This window comes from Pungitius pungitius, chromosome 15 (genome assembly GCF_949316345.1).
Source record: "Pungitius pungitius chromosome 15, fPunPun2.1, whole genome shotgun sequence".
NCBI classification, from domain to species: domain Eukaryota; kingdom Metazoa; phylum Chordata; class Actinopteri; order Perciformes; family Gasterosteidae; genus Pungitius; species Pungitius pungitius.
Window position 1 is genome coordinate 16,031,248 of NC_084914.1, and position 16,673 is coordinate 16,047,920.

Genomic DNA, 16,673 nt, shown 5'->3' on the forward strand with positions numbered 1-16,673 from the left:
TGCTTCAGCATAAAACTCACGTGTGCTACAGCCACGGTCTTATTCTACAGGTAGAATTCACGTTTGGTTGTCTATAACAACGGTCTTGTTTTACCCGGGTAGTCAATAGCGAGTGTTACGATCTCGGAGAATTTGTTCCGAGTGAAATCGCCATCGTACACAGTCCTATCTACCTTCGCATAAAATAATGCATCAGAAATATCCCGGAATCATGTACTCAAAATGAAATAAAAACAAAAATAATAAAAACAAAAACACCCAAATGTTAAAAAATAAATGTAGGCCTATATTCCCCAGACTACAACAACCACTTGATCAGTCATCCTTTTCCGCTATGTTCAACTCTTACTGTTACTTTATAATTGGAATTTCAACTTCTTACCCGAGTCTGTAGAAATTAATTATTTTTCGCAGGATACACGTGACGTCAATCAGGACTCCTTTGGTTTCCGCCCGTCCTTTCTCTCTTGTCTAAGGAGGTATGAGGCAGGATCATCAGCTGGTGATCCTGGAAAAGGCCTTTTTCTCCGGACGGTCCCCCGGAGCCTGACGGACAGTCAGTGCATCCTGTTCGTGACGCCAAATTGTTGTGGAATATTTCAATAAGCTCGGTAGAAGAGAATGATTTGTCTAATAAAACGGAGTCTTGATGAATGATCAAAGTTGCAGAAAGTCCATTTATTGCTTGCAAGCAGGAGGTCAACTACACAGGCACGTATCACGGTGCTCTGTGGAGATGGCGTCTCCGAGCAGTGAAAATGCTGAGTTCTTATACACACACATGAAGGTCATTTCTAGTGGTATGCAGACACGAGAGCTACTGAAGCCTGAAACTCTAAACCACCTGTGAGATAACACAGATGAAAAGTTATAAATCAAGCAGGAAACGAATCAAGGCAAAGATGGGAGTAACAGGGTTCCTTTGTTCGAGCATTCGGGTGAAGGCCAGTTTGACTATCCTCCTTCACATAGCTGCAAAAGACAACTTTTGGGTCTCCCTTTTCTTCTCACATTGCTTCATTACAGACAATAATCAATCTTTTGGCATAAGATTATGTTATAACATATTTTACCATTACAGAAGATACATCACAGTAATAGTTTCATGAGGGGTCACCATCATGAGGGGTGATTCAAAAACATTTCCATTTCCACAAAGCAACACAGGGAGCAACAGAGGGAGAGACACCGAGAAAGAAAAAATAAGAAAAAGAATATTGCTGAACAGACAAGAAGCTCAAGAATCGTTCTGAGTGTGGGTGCAAAAGACCATTGTGTGAAAAACTATACGGTGACATTCACCCTGAACATTACATATGATGTCTTTGACACAGACTGAAACTTACCTTCTTGATTGGTATGGCTTGTTGGGTTAACATTCTGAGGAGATTTAAGTCTGAGTAAAGGAGCTGTGCTTACATACCTGCAGACCAAAGTCGATATGCGTGGAGTACAGGCTGTAGCTGATTAAAGATGTCTCTCCTCGGAGTCGGATCTCATAGGTCGGCCCCTCTTCTAGACGGCACTGTGCTACCACCTCGCTGCTGACATTCTCGTGGCCGTAGAAGCAGAAAATGACCTGTTGCTGCTCACCAGGTTGCAGATGACCGAATATCGGCAAGATATCAAACACCTAGAGGCACAGAAAAAAAAATACAGATGAATTCTCATTGATTCTGCTGTTATTGTTATTGTGCGTTCACATTAAAGAGATGTTTTGGTGAATGGGTTTTCTCTTCTCGTCTCTTAGTACTCGACCGTCTGTCTGTCTCTACATCATTGCATGTCGAGTTTGTTGCTTTTCGGCCTCCTTCCTGGCTGCTGGTCCACTCACTTCACACAACTGCCTGCAGCCGGCTCATCCCTCCTCCCGGTCTACACACCTCCCATCAAAGCCCCCCACCAACATCTTCTCCACCTTGTTGTTCACTCATTGCCAGATTGTTCTTCCCCGCACGCTTTTTATTTTTTTATTTCCGGCCTAACTAAGGGTGTTTTTCTTTTCTTCATCTGGTTTTTTGCTCTCACATTATCACGTCTCAAGTCTGCGTTTCATCTCACACTTGGATCAATGTTTACTTCTTGCCAGCTAATATCATCCACATGCAACACGTAAGAGAAATAAGGACACTATTGGCATATTTAGGTTTACATTAGTGAAATTGTCTACACAGTAGACAAGAAGAGGATTTGATTGTTCAAAGACAAATCAAGAGATTCATCAACAGTGAAAATCATTAGTTGTTGTGGCTCCAAATGACATAAACACTAGTGTTACAAGTCTCATGCATACATTATGAATAAGGAAACATCAATGAAGGCTTCTCTGAATGTTTCAGCATTCAATTACATCAATAGATCAAAAACAAGGAAGATATTATGCACGCTGAGAACAAACTGAACTTTATAGTGCAAAAATGTGTGCGTGTGAGTTTATTTGCATGTTTTCTTTCTCCATAGCATCACAGCATACAGACAGACTGACCTTCCCACCTGCAGCAGGCACTCTCCATACAATAACAAATTGTTGTTCACAAGCGAGCATTTGCTTACCTCTTGGGCACCCAGAGGGTCCCGTGAGCTGCTCCGTTCATCTGCACCAGGCCCTAGTGGATCCGAAAAGGCCAGAGAAGGCATTCTGGGCCAACTCCATCCTCCTTCTTCTTCTTCGGTCCCATCTTTTGGATTTGTCTGCTCCCCCTCTACCTCCACTATCTCTGTCTCTCTATGATGAGAAAAATTCAGAACAGTTCCACTCATCTCCGGTGCAAATGAGCTATTTCAATACGTTTGCCATTTAGTTTGTGCAAGAAGTGTTTCTGGACTTATTCCCAGTAGTTCAGAGTGATTATGTACATTTATCCTTGAGATCCATTTCATCCATTCATCCGTTTGTTTATTTTCTACATATTAGTTACAGGTATGTTTCAGTTTTTGTATAATACTTACATTCCGATTAAAAAACGGGAAATTCAAGGTAGTTTTTGACTGTAGAGAAATAGACAAATTGTTTTGTGAATATGATTTGAAGATCCCGAAGGAGATTTTAAAGGGCTTTCATTTTGAACCCTACTTCATGATGTCCCGATTCTCTCTCAAAGAGGTGGTGTGCAAGGGAGAAAGAGAGACTTTTGGGAGCGATTGTTGCAGAGTGATTAGCGAGCCGACCAATGAGACGGATTGTTAAGAGAGGTCATAATCCAAGACGGAGAGGGTGAAGCAAAGAGAAGGGTGATACGAAGGCATCTGGCCCAGTCAACATATCCAGGTGCGCCGGCGGGGCCTGCCCATCAGAGCTGGCTGACGTGCTAGCTGACATTTACAACCTGTTACTGGCACTGGCTCATGTGCCCACCTGCTTCGATTCCACCACCAACGTGACCCTCCCAAAGAAAAACACTGACCTGCCTGAATGACTATCGTCCCGTTGCACTCACCCCACGTGTGATGTGATTGTGAGGGTATAGTCAGGACCCACATCAAAAAGATGATCCCAGGAACCGCAGACCTGCTGCAGGTCCAATGACAATGCAGCGAACAACGTCATCCACACAACCCTCCCAGGGCAAGGACTCCTGTACAAGATTTCTCTTCATAGACCTCACCTCAGCTTTCAATACGGTCGTTCCACCAAAACTCCTCACTTTGCATCTGACACCTGCAACTGGGTGCTGAACTTCCTATAAAGGAGAGAAGAAAGAGCCCCCCCCCCCCCCCCTCCACAGGGATGTGTACTGAGTCCCCTGCTGTACACACCAGTATCATCAAGTTTACAGATGATACTACGGCCATTGGAATGATTACTGGTGGGGCAGAGACAGCGTACAGAAGACAGGTGGAGGAACCTGTGGCCGGCTGTCACAATAATAATCTCTCCCTAAAATCAAACAAGACCAAGGAGATGATTATCGACCCAAGGAGGGAGAAGGTGCAGCACACACCACTGTACATTGGTGAGGTGGTAAGGGTGAAAACCTTTGAATTACTTGGAACATCAGCCAGGACCTCACCTGGTCTCACAACACACTCCAGATCGCTAAGAAGGCCCAGCAGAGCCTGTACTCCCTACGAAGGCGGAGGAAATTTGGCATGCCAACAGAAATTCTCGGCAAATTTTACGGTCAAGAGCGTCCTTACCACATCAATCACAGTGTGGTAAGGACACTGCACTGAACAAGACAGGAAAGCACTCCAGCGTGTGATAGAAACAGCACAGTTCATCTCAGGAGCAGCCTTCCCCTCTCTACAGAACATTTACTCTACGAGGGTCACCAGGAGAGCTGAAAACATCATCAAGGACAGAACACCCCCCAGCACAGTCCTCAGTCCTGTCATCAGACAGACGCTACAGAACAAAGAGACTAAAAGTTTTTAGCCTCAGACCACCACACCGTTAATAATGTAGTTTTTGTTGCTTTTGTTTATCTTGAGGGAAACGTCAGGTAATTTGGACATGCAGGTGTCTATATGTGGTGTCAGCGAGGTGGCCTTTGATTATGTGTGGTGCCTGTAACCAACAATTGGAATGCTAGGAACTTGACATTGGTAATTGTATGCGCAACAAGGGTTAAAATGACTAAAAGACACACAGCGCACTGGACAGTGAATTCTGTTTATGTTGCAGAACAGGCGTTCGAACATGTTCCTTCAGTTTGCCCTGACACAGGGTCTCTAACATTGATAACAGCACCACACACACACACACACACACACACACACACACACACACACACACACACACACACACACACACACACACACACACACACACACACACACACACACACACACACACACACACACACACACACACACACACACACACACACACACACACACACACACACACACACACACACACACACACACACACACACACACACACACACACACACACACACACACACACACACACACACACACACACACACACACACACACACACACACACACACACACACACACACACACACACACACACACACACACACACACACACACACACACACACACACACACACACACACACACACACTCTGATCGATGACTGACTGCTGCTGTGACTTAATGTCATATTTGCAACAAAGCATGGTACAGTTAGCTGTACACATGACAATGCATATTTTGAAACTTGAATAGAGATTTTGTAGCGATCAGAAGCACAGGCAGAGGAGACATTTGAGCGAGAGGAGATCAATTAGGAAGAAGAAAAAAAGATCTAGTTGGTTCGAGGCCACGAACACAGAGACTGTCACATTTTGAGGAAGAGGAGTCGGAGCAAAAGCTCGAGAGGCACAGTGTTACGTTGACTACACAATCAGTAGATTTGTCTTTTGCAGACATTTTTGCAATATGGAAGGGATTTTGCTCTTTACCCTAAAACTTGTTCCTTCGGTATATTACAGTTTTGAACATTGCTTTGATCGGTAAAAAAAAGGTGTCACTGAAACTATGTGCTTGACTTATTTCTACAACCCAATGAAATTAGCACGTAGCACACTGTTAAATAGACTCAAGGTATTGTGGCGTCACGAGAGGCTGGGTCCTGGAGGGACGCTACATCCCCAGAAGATGGCTGTGTCCTGGGACAGCTATGGCCCCATCTGCTGGTGGACTCGGGAACCCCACCCCTCCAGCACGCCTGAGACTGATGAACACCTAATGAACTGAAGGGTTTTTAAGAGACGGGAAGAGGTAGAGGGAGTGGAGAGGGGAAGGAGGCTGACAGAAACAAGCAGCAGACTGGGCGCCGGACCAAGGACCCGAACACAAAAATACAGCTCCACCTTGTGTCGCTTTGGGTGTCCCTGGTAGTGTATCTCGAGGACCTAAGAAATATATATTTATTTATACGTTTAGATACTCATTCAAGCAAAGGCGGTGATCACATTCAATCTACATTGCATGATTATTGTTTGAGCTTCTCCAGATCCTAGATGCTCTATTCATGCAAACAACTACAGGTGCCTCCACCTAGTGGTTGATGGTCATATTTCACTTATCATTACAGTGACTTAACTGTTTTTAATGTTGCATGCAAAAAGTCAGCTTTTCAGAAAAACAACGATCTCATCTTTATGATATTGTTGGGTAAATTGTAGTATACATTAAAAGGGAAATGCTAAAAACTAAATGAACCACTAAATGTACTCACATTGCAACACTGGGCTTGTGACCTCTTTGATAAAGCATTTATACCCATTATCAAAGCCTATCACCTCGGGTTATTTGATTTGGAGGTAAAAATACTGTGTTTATTAAAGAGAAAAGCCCCATATAAAGAAACAGTGGTTAATATTATTTCTTAAATACTGAGTCCAAAAAACTCCCAGACAACAGGTATCTGTCCTGGGATATGCTCTTCTGTGAAGGTCAAAATGTGACCTGGATGAAAAAACTAAGCAATACAACAGGAATTTGTTACCTCTTTCACGACTCGTGACACCCGATCCTGACAGTAAGTTGGGTCAAAGCACACCCACAGCTCAGCCTGCTGCCCATCACCTATAGTCATGGACTGGGAAAAGATAAATCTTGTCTTAGTTAAACAATGTAAAAAAATAGTCCTAATAATATCCTAGTTATTTTCACATAGAACACACGATTGGCAGTCGACAGAAGATTCAAATGAGGTGCTCGTGCCAGGCCAAAAGTCTGTGTGCCACTAAAATCAATAGGTTTCTCCTCTTGGAGCATGAAATGAAAAAGTTAACAAAAAGGAAGATACGTGTACCTTAGTGGTAGCCGGGCTGTGGGCTCCTGAGGCCTCACACAAAGAGAAGGGCTCAACCAGAGAGAGCTCAACAGAAAGAGACAGAGACAACACATTCTCCAAGACGAGCTTCTCGTATAACGGCATTAGCCTCTCTCCTGGGACCTGTGAGACGTATTAAAAAAGGGTACATTAAAGAAACATTAAATAACTAATAAAATAGTTTTGAACGGTTTCCTGGAGAGATTATTGTACGGTGTGGGTTGGTACGGCTGTGGACACAGGCACTCGAGACCAGGGGGGTGAGTTTCAATATTTTATTTATTCCGCTCACAAGAACACGGCGCTCGCTCGGTCTGTCTCTCTCTCTCTCTCTCTCCCTCTCCCTCGCTCGCCCCTGCCTTACTGTTATATAGGGGAGAGCACACACACACGATTATCCCCAGCTGATTGTCATCGTTTTCACCTGGCACTGTTCCCCGAGCCACTCCTCCTCTCTCCCACCTGCCGCCGGGCTGAAACCACGCCCGCCACCACAATTATCTTTTGACCAACCTTCTCCAGGTGGAATTTCAGCTGCCTGGAGGAAATTCTGAGCATGGGAGCCACAAAGCGACAGGTAAGATCTACGCACATGATGAGCTCTCTACAGCCCTGTCGACCCACAAAGCCATGGCACACCAGGCGCTCCTGAACAACCTTGGTGAAGACAAGAAAATAGCAACTGTACATATAATATCAGAGATAAACACTGTGAGCCTGCGAGCCAACTGTCTCACCTTGGGGGAGTCTGAAGATCCTGTCAGCACCATGTCGACTGAGCCGCCTGGAGCGAGCTCCACACGAGAAGGGCTGAGGCTGAACACAGGCCTCTCTTTGCCAGAGGAGGGCAAAGGCTTACTCATTCTACCTTAAAAATGTACCTAGATCAAGGTTGGGCGCGAAAGGTCTGTCACTGACAATTGTGGTGCCAGTGCCGGTGGCGGACAGAAGCACAGTGTGCACGTGGCTGTTCTGGATAGATACTTCCATCCTGGCCCGGAAGAGAAGTGTGTCCTTCAGGTGAGCCACTACTTTCAGCTCCAGCTGGCTCTCGGGTGGCACTTCCCCCTCACTGGGCTCGACCCGGCCAAACGTCCCTCTGTGGCTCTGAGGAAACTGAGACACAATCACAGTTTCTTTACGGCGTGTACGCGGTGAGCTGAAGCCTCTGCTCTGAGCGAATGTGAGGGATGAAAATATCTTCCCAGAGTGAGGGGCAATGTCACTGTGGCCTGTGCCACACAAGGACGGGAAAAGATAGATGTGTAAAAATCCATAGCTACATAATCGTGTCTCATTACATCTATTTGAATGTATGTCCTAAGTGCTTTCTAACTATTTACAAAAACAATGAGTTCGCTGTACTCAAATGGCCTCCACAATCACCAGATCTCAATCCAATAGAGCATCTTTGGGATGTGGTGGAACGAGAGATTCGCATCATGGATGTGCAGCCGACAAATCTGCGGCAACTGTGTGATGCCATCATGTCAATATGGACCAAACTCCCTGAGGAATGCTTCCAGCACCTTGTTGAATCTATGCCACGAAGAATTGAGGCAGTTCTGAAGGCAAAAGGGGGTCCAACCCGTTACTAGCATGGGGTACCTAATAGAGTGGCCGGTGAGTGTGTGTATATATATATATATATATATATATATATATATATATATATATATATATATATATGTGTATATGTGTGTGTGTGACATATATAAGTATTACCTCCTTGATGTTCTTTATCCTACATGTATGATACATCAATTTGGGGAATGCATTGCTTATCTCATTTGCTACTAAACTTCAGGATTTAGGGCTGAAAACATTGGCCTATTTTGATGTTTCGTCATACATTCAAATACCTTTAATTTCTGAATACTGTGAAGATGAAACAATGACTTTAAATCCCCCCCCCCCCTTCCAATTGGTCATTTACTCTTACCTTAATGGTGACATCTGACATGTCACGAACACACCCAGCAGCAGGTGTGACGTTGAACTCCACAGGACTGGCATGAAGGTCTCCGGCAGCACTGCCTCCCCAATCCTTCAAGGACACTTTGGACTCTTGTTTGGCACTAGTTATACTGGGAGACCCCGACCCGTCCCCCAGGACACGAAGGGCAAAGGTCATTGGCACAACGGAGGTGTTTCCCACTTATACATCAATGTAAGTGGGAAACCTGCCCATAGAGACAGACAACACAAATGGAAACATAAAGTAGAGGCTAAAGTGGAGGACTTTTTTCGAGAAAATGTTGTGATTTGCTGGATTATAATATATGTATATATAATAAAGAATTGAATAACTTTCCAAAGCCTACATCTCCAAAAATGAGTTCTGACAAATTGAAGTGGCATGTGGGAGCAATGACACAACCACTGAAAACTAACTAACTTCACCTGAAAGTCACTGTAAGTGGTTGCGGCCGTCCTGTGACAGTTAGCAGCAGGTCCTCTGTGAAAGTTCCCAATGTGTGACTGCAGAAGGTGACTTCCACATTCTGGCAGGCCCCCGAGGGAAGGACGCCTTCCTCAGGACAGAAGGAGAAACAGCGGCCAAAAGTGGTGTCACGGCTCAACAGCCTGAAAGGAGCATCAATCCGTCCTCTGTTGCGAACCTTCACCTGGACAAAAAAGACAATCCACTGATTAGATGCTCAATCGTGTTTTTTTTCTTAGGAGCCCCACTAAAGTAATAAACCTGTGCTGCATTTAGCAGGAAACAATTGGTGACTCTATTACAGTAGAAGAGATTGTTCATGAGTTGTTTTTGTGTTGGAAGTGTTATTGACCCTTCAGTTAATTTGGATTGAGAGTTAAGCTTATTTAAAAGAGTAAACAGCCAATGAGGATGGTGTTAACACCTAATGTTAATTCAGATGAACATAATTTAGATTTTTCATAGTTATTGGACGCTGATTATCAAATGATTGGCAAAGACTGTATAACATACTTCAGTTCTGTCAAATAGTATTGTTCAGGTTTGTTGTTATTTGGCGCAATAGATGTGACATAATGTTACAAAATAACATGAACGCGTTACAATAAGACAACAACATAGAATCCTACTAAGACTTCATTTTAAGCTTCACACAGGGACTGTGGCTCTATCATTGCCTTGTAGGATTTTTGGCTTCTGTATAGTTGATGGGGCTTGTTAAGTTGGGTTAAAATGTGTAGAAATTGTTTTTGTCTGCTGCTTTGTCAGCAAGAACGAAATGAACAGAATCACTGTGTTAGAATCAGAATGAAAATTTGCTTAGTTTGCCACATATTCATATATAGAATTTGACATTTTTTTCCACTCTGTTCTCCCCATACATAGAAAAAAGAAGAAAATGAAAAACAAAGAACGGATGTAATATTTAGCAAATAGAATATATATAGATATTCTAAAAGTACATACATATCTCTATGTATTTACTTTTAGAATACAAATATACATATATATATATATATATATAAAACTGAACAACAAAGAGGGATGATGGGTAAAGTGCAAATGGTGCAAAAAGTTCAATTTGGCATTGTCTTTCTTACTTCATAATAGTCTGTGTCTCCAATGACTACGTTCTGCATGTCCATCAGGTCGTAGTTGAACTGGACATTAGGTCCAATGCCCTCCGCCATTATTGTGAGAGTCAACCGAGCTTCACGGCCTGAGTGGAGACAGAGGAGAGCCAGGGAGAGATTCAGAACACAGTTAAAGACAGAGAAACCCCCAAAATGGAGATCAATGCGGCTTAGAAGACACACTCAGCGGCCACATGCAAATTTCCCCAAAACCTTTAACAACCTTTGGGTTGAGATATTGGGGGCTCATGACTGCATGGTCTGATATGAATTCTGATTCATACTTTATCAGATAGTGTACCTGGATCCAGGTGAGATGCCTTTACATCTTGCAATGAAATGGATTTTAAATGACTGCTTGTAATTACCACTTGCCTTCTTACTCCTAGTTTAAGGACACAAACTAGAGAAAACCACAATTTTGCACTACAATTGGCTACTTGATCTTGGATAATCAAAATGTTGTCAAATTTATATCAAAATGCATTCTGAAGGTCTCTGGGACTTCGGAGGGTTTGATTAAGTGACGCCCAATGTAAATTGAGACACTGATTATACTTGCATGTCTGTACATTAGATACCAAAAATGGAATTCCAGGTTCTGATCTCCCAGGTTTGGTAATGTATTCAGTAGTTAAATTGGCTGACCTTTTCCCTTCCTCAAGAGACTCACATCCTGTTTGATGACTGGATTTTTAGTTATAAGCGTAATTTCTAAAGGTCAATGGGATTTTTATAGAAGTTTTCTTATTGCTAGTATTCATATTAATGGGGCAAGGCACAAGGACAGTTGAATTTGCTGAAACTTTGCTGACCTAAAAAGTCAGGTCAATGGACTGTAGACGGGCAAAGCAACCGAAGAGCCTTAGCGTCCACCATCCCTTCATCTCCGGAGCCATCGCTGTAACCCTCCAACACGGTTGCTCCAGTTACACTGAACACGTTACTTACCTTAAGCACAGCTCATATCTAGTGTGTTAACATGCTCTCATTTGCTGATTTGCATTGTCAGGTCATTATGTATTTGGATCATTACCAAATGACTTCATACATTTGAAGATTGACCCAATGACGGTGCTAGAGGAACCAGTCAGCAATCCAAATGCATTTACAATTCGTCCTGAGGCCAACATGAATGTCTGCACCAGACGTCATGTTAATCAATATAATAATGTTGAGACTTTCCACAAAATAAAGCAAAAATGTTGGTGGCCCTGGAAACATGAAGCTACCATGTCTAAAATTCTGGCGCTGTTTGGTTGTTACTGTCCCATAAAGATACGTGCAGTACTGTGCTCTGGAATGTGTCAGCTAAATATGTGTTTTCCACTTACCTGTGATATCACAATATATGGTTTGTTGGTACAGTTTGGCCTCCTCAGGCTTGAAGACAATGTGAAACTGGGCTGGAGTCCTGGGCCATATCTCACCCTCCTGAGACACAGTAAGACAAGAAGAAGAATGAGTGAATCTACCCATAAAGCAGGCCTGCATGCACACACTGTAAATGCGTATACAGTCACAGAGGGGAAGAAAATAGATTAGGTTTAGGTTTTAAAACAATTCATGATTAATGTTAGTGAGAGCCTCGTAGTGTGCAGGTAAGATATTTTTTAATGCAACTCCAACTTCATTGATTCCAGTGTGGCAAGCAGTGTGGAAGTTGACTGTTTATTCTTCACGCGTAAAATGAAAAGGTGGGTATATGAATCTGCGGACGCTCAAATTCCCTTCCAAGGTTATTGTTGGGACTGGCCTGTAAACGGTTTAATCTCCTTCCCCCGCACTGTCCTCCCTCCCTCAGCCAAGGGAACCTGGCTGACGAGTGGAGGAGACACTGACAAAAAGAGCCCAGCTCAGTGGCCCGCTGCTGGGGAGATTGGATTTATGTTTGAGCAGCGAGTCCGAAAAATAACTCTTTGCAAAACCGAGCTCTTGGCATGAATTTAATAGTGTACTTTGAATTGATTAGAGGCTGTTTCAAACAGCCAACCTGCTGATAACTGATAAGTTACTGAAACCCTGCAAGCTCAGATATGGCTTTAGTGAAGGACAATAACCTGCTTTGCGTCAATATGTAGTTATATATTATTAGATCACTCCGATACGTCATGAGAAGTTATTATCCAGTGCAGTTTGCAGAAGAGGGAAACTAAGGTGCACATCTATGGGTAGGGCGTGCACCAGTAGCTAATGAGAGATAATAGTCAAGAGGGAAACAGAGGGCCACAGAAAACAGAGGCACACACAAACACACCGCTGGTTCCATGGTAATACAGCTGTGTGAGAGGACCAGCCGGTGGTCCCTCACTGTCTGGCTTCTGCGCTCCTGCAGGGCTCTGGACAGCAGCGGAAGGCGATGTATCACTGTGGGATGTGCTTTGCATTGAGCGAGCAGCCGCTTCCTCTCAAACTCCTCCTGTGCCAGCCCCGAGCTCTCGCTGGAGACACAAAAGGAGACGAACATCGTGACATCGAGAAAACAAGTCGGGTTGGGGAGAAGAACAAAGTGGCAGAAAGAAAGCAAAGGGCACTTGAGCTATTTCTGTCAACAAATAGAGGATGGAGAAAAAAGAACGCAGCAGGTCATTCTACTTTCTACATGTAGGAAAAGGGGGAAAATATACTGCCCTCTCTACTAGAAGTCATTGTATCAAAACCCCATCCTTTTGTTGTCTGTGTTGAAGCATTTGTGTGCACGCGTACCTCAATAAGCTCAGGGCCTCCTCTTGCAGGCTGGGCCACGTGGTCCAGAAGTACTTCAGAGGGATCTCACTCCTGTAGGTGAGGGACACTGTGCGATGGCTGGCCAAGGACATGTAGGTCTTTGTCAAAAGGACAGAGTCTGCCTCAAGGCGGATGTCCAGTTCTTCACAAACACCTTGCAAGCTGATGTGCACATCTTCACCTGGTTAGGAGACACAGAAGAGGGTTTTTAATACTTCTGATTGAGATCATCTAATTGGGTCTCAGGAGTTTAAAGATCAAGGTCAACCAAGGAAGATTTCTACAACTCAGCATGTTCTGTATCCTGTTCAAACTACTTTTCTGATTAAGTGAGGTGATTAAGGAGACTGCTTTCATCAAATGGATCAGCCATTCAAATGGAGCTTGGTTTTATATGTGATAATGTGTCAAACCCATTGCCTGCCTGCAACTGCCTTTACATCATCAACATGATGACAAGAAAACTTGCAGTTATTCATTATGAATGTGTGTCTGTTTACATGCTGTTGGGTTAGTGACACACTAGCTTCGCACACACAACTAATGACTCTTGCTTTTCACTCTTGCATCACGGATATCAACAGAAAAGGGAAATTCAAACACATGATTATTAAGGGCCAAAACGACCACATTTTAAAGATATACTTCTTTAGAACCTTCACCCTATCCAACACCCACCAAGAGAAGTAAAACGAATATATCTTCCTTTCTGAGTAACGTGCATCTACAACGAATCGACTCCAGTGCCGACTGAGGGAAAAGAATAAATAAACTGACTGTGTAGCATGTAGACTCTCATTGCAGACGAGCGCTAAAGTAAAAATGCACTTTGTTCATGCCGTGCTCATGTTTGCCTCCAGCGATGTAATGATCAATTTCCATCATTTTCCATGGTCCATCAGACCAATTTGTTTAGCACCATGGGATTATTCTACCAACACCACTTCTGTGGAGCTCTGCAGCTGGAAGAAGCTTTAGAGGAGACTTTTAATGTGTCCAGCCTGGGTCAGGAGTAAAGCTGATTTGGTTCTGATTGAAGCGTCCCTAGTGTGTCATGTTTGCAATTTTTGGCCACCGATGTTTGGCAGGAAGTCAATAAAAAGCATGAGCCTATTTCCTCCCGGACTATGCAGTAAAATTGGGTTTGCCGAGTTACACCAAGCTGAGGTTCAGCATTGAAACCTCTTTGAACATTAAATGAGTGCAAAGTAATTCAAAATGTTTGTTTAGCATTCCCTGAACTCAGGTAAACGGTCGGTTTGAGTGTTGAGGCGGTTAGTTTGAGGTTTCACAGTGCAGGTTCATGTTGTGTGTACTATTGTCAGATACTCATGAGGTCCATTTGGGTTAACAAGTGTAGTGACAGACTCAATGTGACCAGAAAGAGATTCACATCTATGATTGCACTAAAAGGACATCTCTCTGAAAATTGCTTCTGTGGAAAAATAACCCAGCTGGTAGGAAATACACTGCAACAAGGTAAGTAAAAATAAAAAATAAACTTCTGCTAATCAAAACAGAATATTTCACTACAGCTGTGGAGAATCCGGATATGATGCACTGTACTACTGACACTGGCTTTATCAGATGCTGTGGTCATAGCCTCATTTGTTTTCTCACCGGTGTGGTAGTGCAGGACCAGCGGCTGGCTGTGGACCCCTACTGTCATAGGGTGGAAATCCACAGTCACCTGGACGCTCCCGCCGACGTCAACAGTCCCACTGGATGGCGTCACAGAGAACGGGCTGGAAAAAGATGGAATAGAATTTAGAAACGGAAGTTAAGGCCTGGCGTCTTTTTTTAACAGCTGGGATTCAATGTTGTTTTAGAAACTAGTAGAAAAAAGCCAAATTGACAAATAGCCATTTCCTATGTTGCGGACATGCTGAGTCTTCTCTGTGGAGGATTTCACAGGACAGACGGGGAAGAGGAGTTTGTCGCGGAAATCAAGAATGGCACGTGGCCCAATGGCACGGACTGGGACCTCAAACCGCTCCCTCTCTGTCACAAACACCACTCTATGTTGGTAGTCCTAGGAGGATAGAAATGAATAATTTAATTTTAAATTGGTCAGGTGATGCTGAACCACCAGCACACAGGGCTGGACTGGGACAAAAAAAGGGCCCTGGCATTTCTGCTCAGACCGGCCCCCCACAATCGGTCGGACACAACCACCAACCAGTACACTATCCTAGCTTTCCCTGTAGATATGCATATCTACTGTTCCGTTCCCAAAAACCCATACAAGGTTGAGAACTACTGTAAGTGCCATGGACAGTAATGTCGGTAATCAGACAGTTGATGCACCCCATTGACTTCCATAGTAGAAAAAAAAATACTATGGAAGTCAATGGGGTGCATCAACTGTCTGATTACCGACATTCTTCAAAATATATATGTGTTCATGTAGCTACCTGCTTGCTTACCGTTTCAATGACACTCTCCTGCTCACTCTGCCCCTCCTGGACTTCACTGTCACACTGACACCTGCTGCACCTTCTCCTCTGCTGCCTGCGAGCTAGGTTTGCCAACCGTCCCGTATTACCCGGGACATCCAGAATGATGGGTAATTTTGATTTGTCCCAGCCGGGACAGCTCCAGTACCGATTTCCAATCACAGCCTGCTAAGTTAATGACGCGCGAAAAACTCCCGGTTGTTGTGAAGTTGTGGCGCATCAGAGCAGTGTGCGCGCGGGTGCCGGGTGGCCAGAGCGGAGCATGTGAGGTTTTGCAAGCCCGGCCGCCGACTGCTAGCACCCCCCCGTCAGCCCGCGAAAGTGTCCCTGATTTGGGGTTGGGAGAGTTGGCAACCCTACTGCGAGCCGCAAGCACCGCTATCGCTATGGCTAGTCACCTCTCCTCCTCCATGTGCTGACACACGGAGAGGGAGGGGTGGAGCCTGCAAAGAGATGATTGGGCCAGCCCAGTGTCAGTATGGAAAATGAACCAATGGGCCGCTGTCCCTGCTTTATGGGCCGGTCGAAAGCAAATTTTTTTTTTTAAATAAAATGTTTTTATAGGCCTATCGACCGGCCCCCAAGTGCGTCGGCCCATTTTCCCGGTATGCCCGATTACCAGTCCAGCCCTGGGTCCAGCGCTGTGTGCGACAGGAGAAGGCAGAGCCATCATCCGAGAGGAGAGCGAGCCAGCTGTGTGAGGAGAGGAGATGAGGAAGGAAGGAGCGGCCGGGCCGGAGCGCTGCGCACTGGAGAAGAGAATCCCCATCGGTGTCAGCATCGACATCTACCGGGAACAAGAGGTACTACTGTATGGGGGGTGATTCATGCCATGGGGAGGCGCTGGAAAGTGGGAAGCAACAAAATCCCAATCGTTTTTTAAATGTTTTATTTGTGACATTTCTAAGACAACTGTTGTCCTGTTGTAGCTGCAGTAGAATATACAACCATCAATTAGTTACATTTTTTTCATGCAGCATGTCGTTTTAAAGTTACATGTTTATGTTGATAAGAAGGATTTTTAACAAAAAGTATATGTTAACAATTGACCTTCAGCCTTTAAACCTGGTCCAGCGTTTGATTGACGGCCAAGAAGGGAGTGGAGCATTACAACAAACGTTGTGACCTGTCAGATACACTCCGTGATCCAATTAGAGATT

At 44.2% G+C, this 16,673-nt stretch overlaps 1 protein-coding gene across 1 annotated transcript in view; it reads right to left on the bottom strand.

The window, feature by feature from the left end:
• The window catches only part of LOC119209732 (hydrocephalus-inducing protein-like), a gene marked incomplete at its 5' end in the record, with an annotated part of 48,326 nt that extends 32,168 nt beyond the window's left edge, over positions 1-16,158 (bottom strand). Inside the window, 16 exon segments of the mRNA XM_062557882.1 lie at positions 1,424-1,633; positions 2,594-2,725; positions 6,425-6,517; positions 6,734-6,877; positions 7,268-7,411; positions 7,492-7,624; positions 7,626-7,870; positions 8,697-8,911; positions 9,079-9,095; positions 9,158-9,381; positions 10,298-10,416; positions 11,665-11,764; positions 12,588-12,771; positions 13,037-13,238; positions 14,678-14,802; positions 16,133-16,158. Of these exon segments, the coding sequence (XP_062413866.1) occupies positions 1,424-1,633; positions 2,594-2,725; positions 6,425-6,517; positions 6,734-6,877; positions 7,268-7,411; positions 7,492-7,624; positions 7,626-7,870; positions 8,697-8,911; positions 9,079-9,095; positions 9,158-9,381; positions 10,298-10,416; positions 11,665-11,764; positions 12,588-12,771; positions 13,037-13,238; positions 14,678-14,802; positions 16,133-16,158 (2,313 nt within the window).
• Between the last annotated feature and the right edge of the window lie 515 nt (positions 16,159-16,673).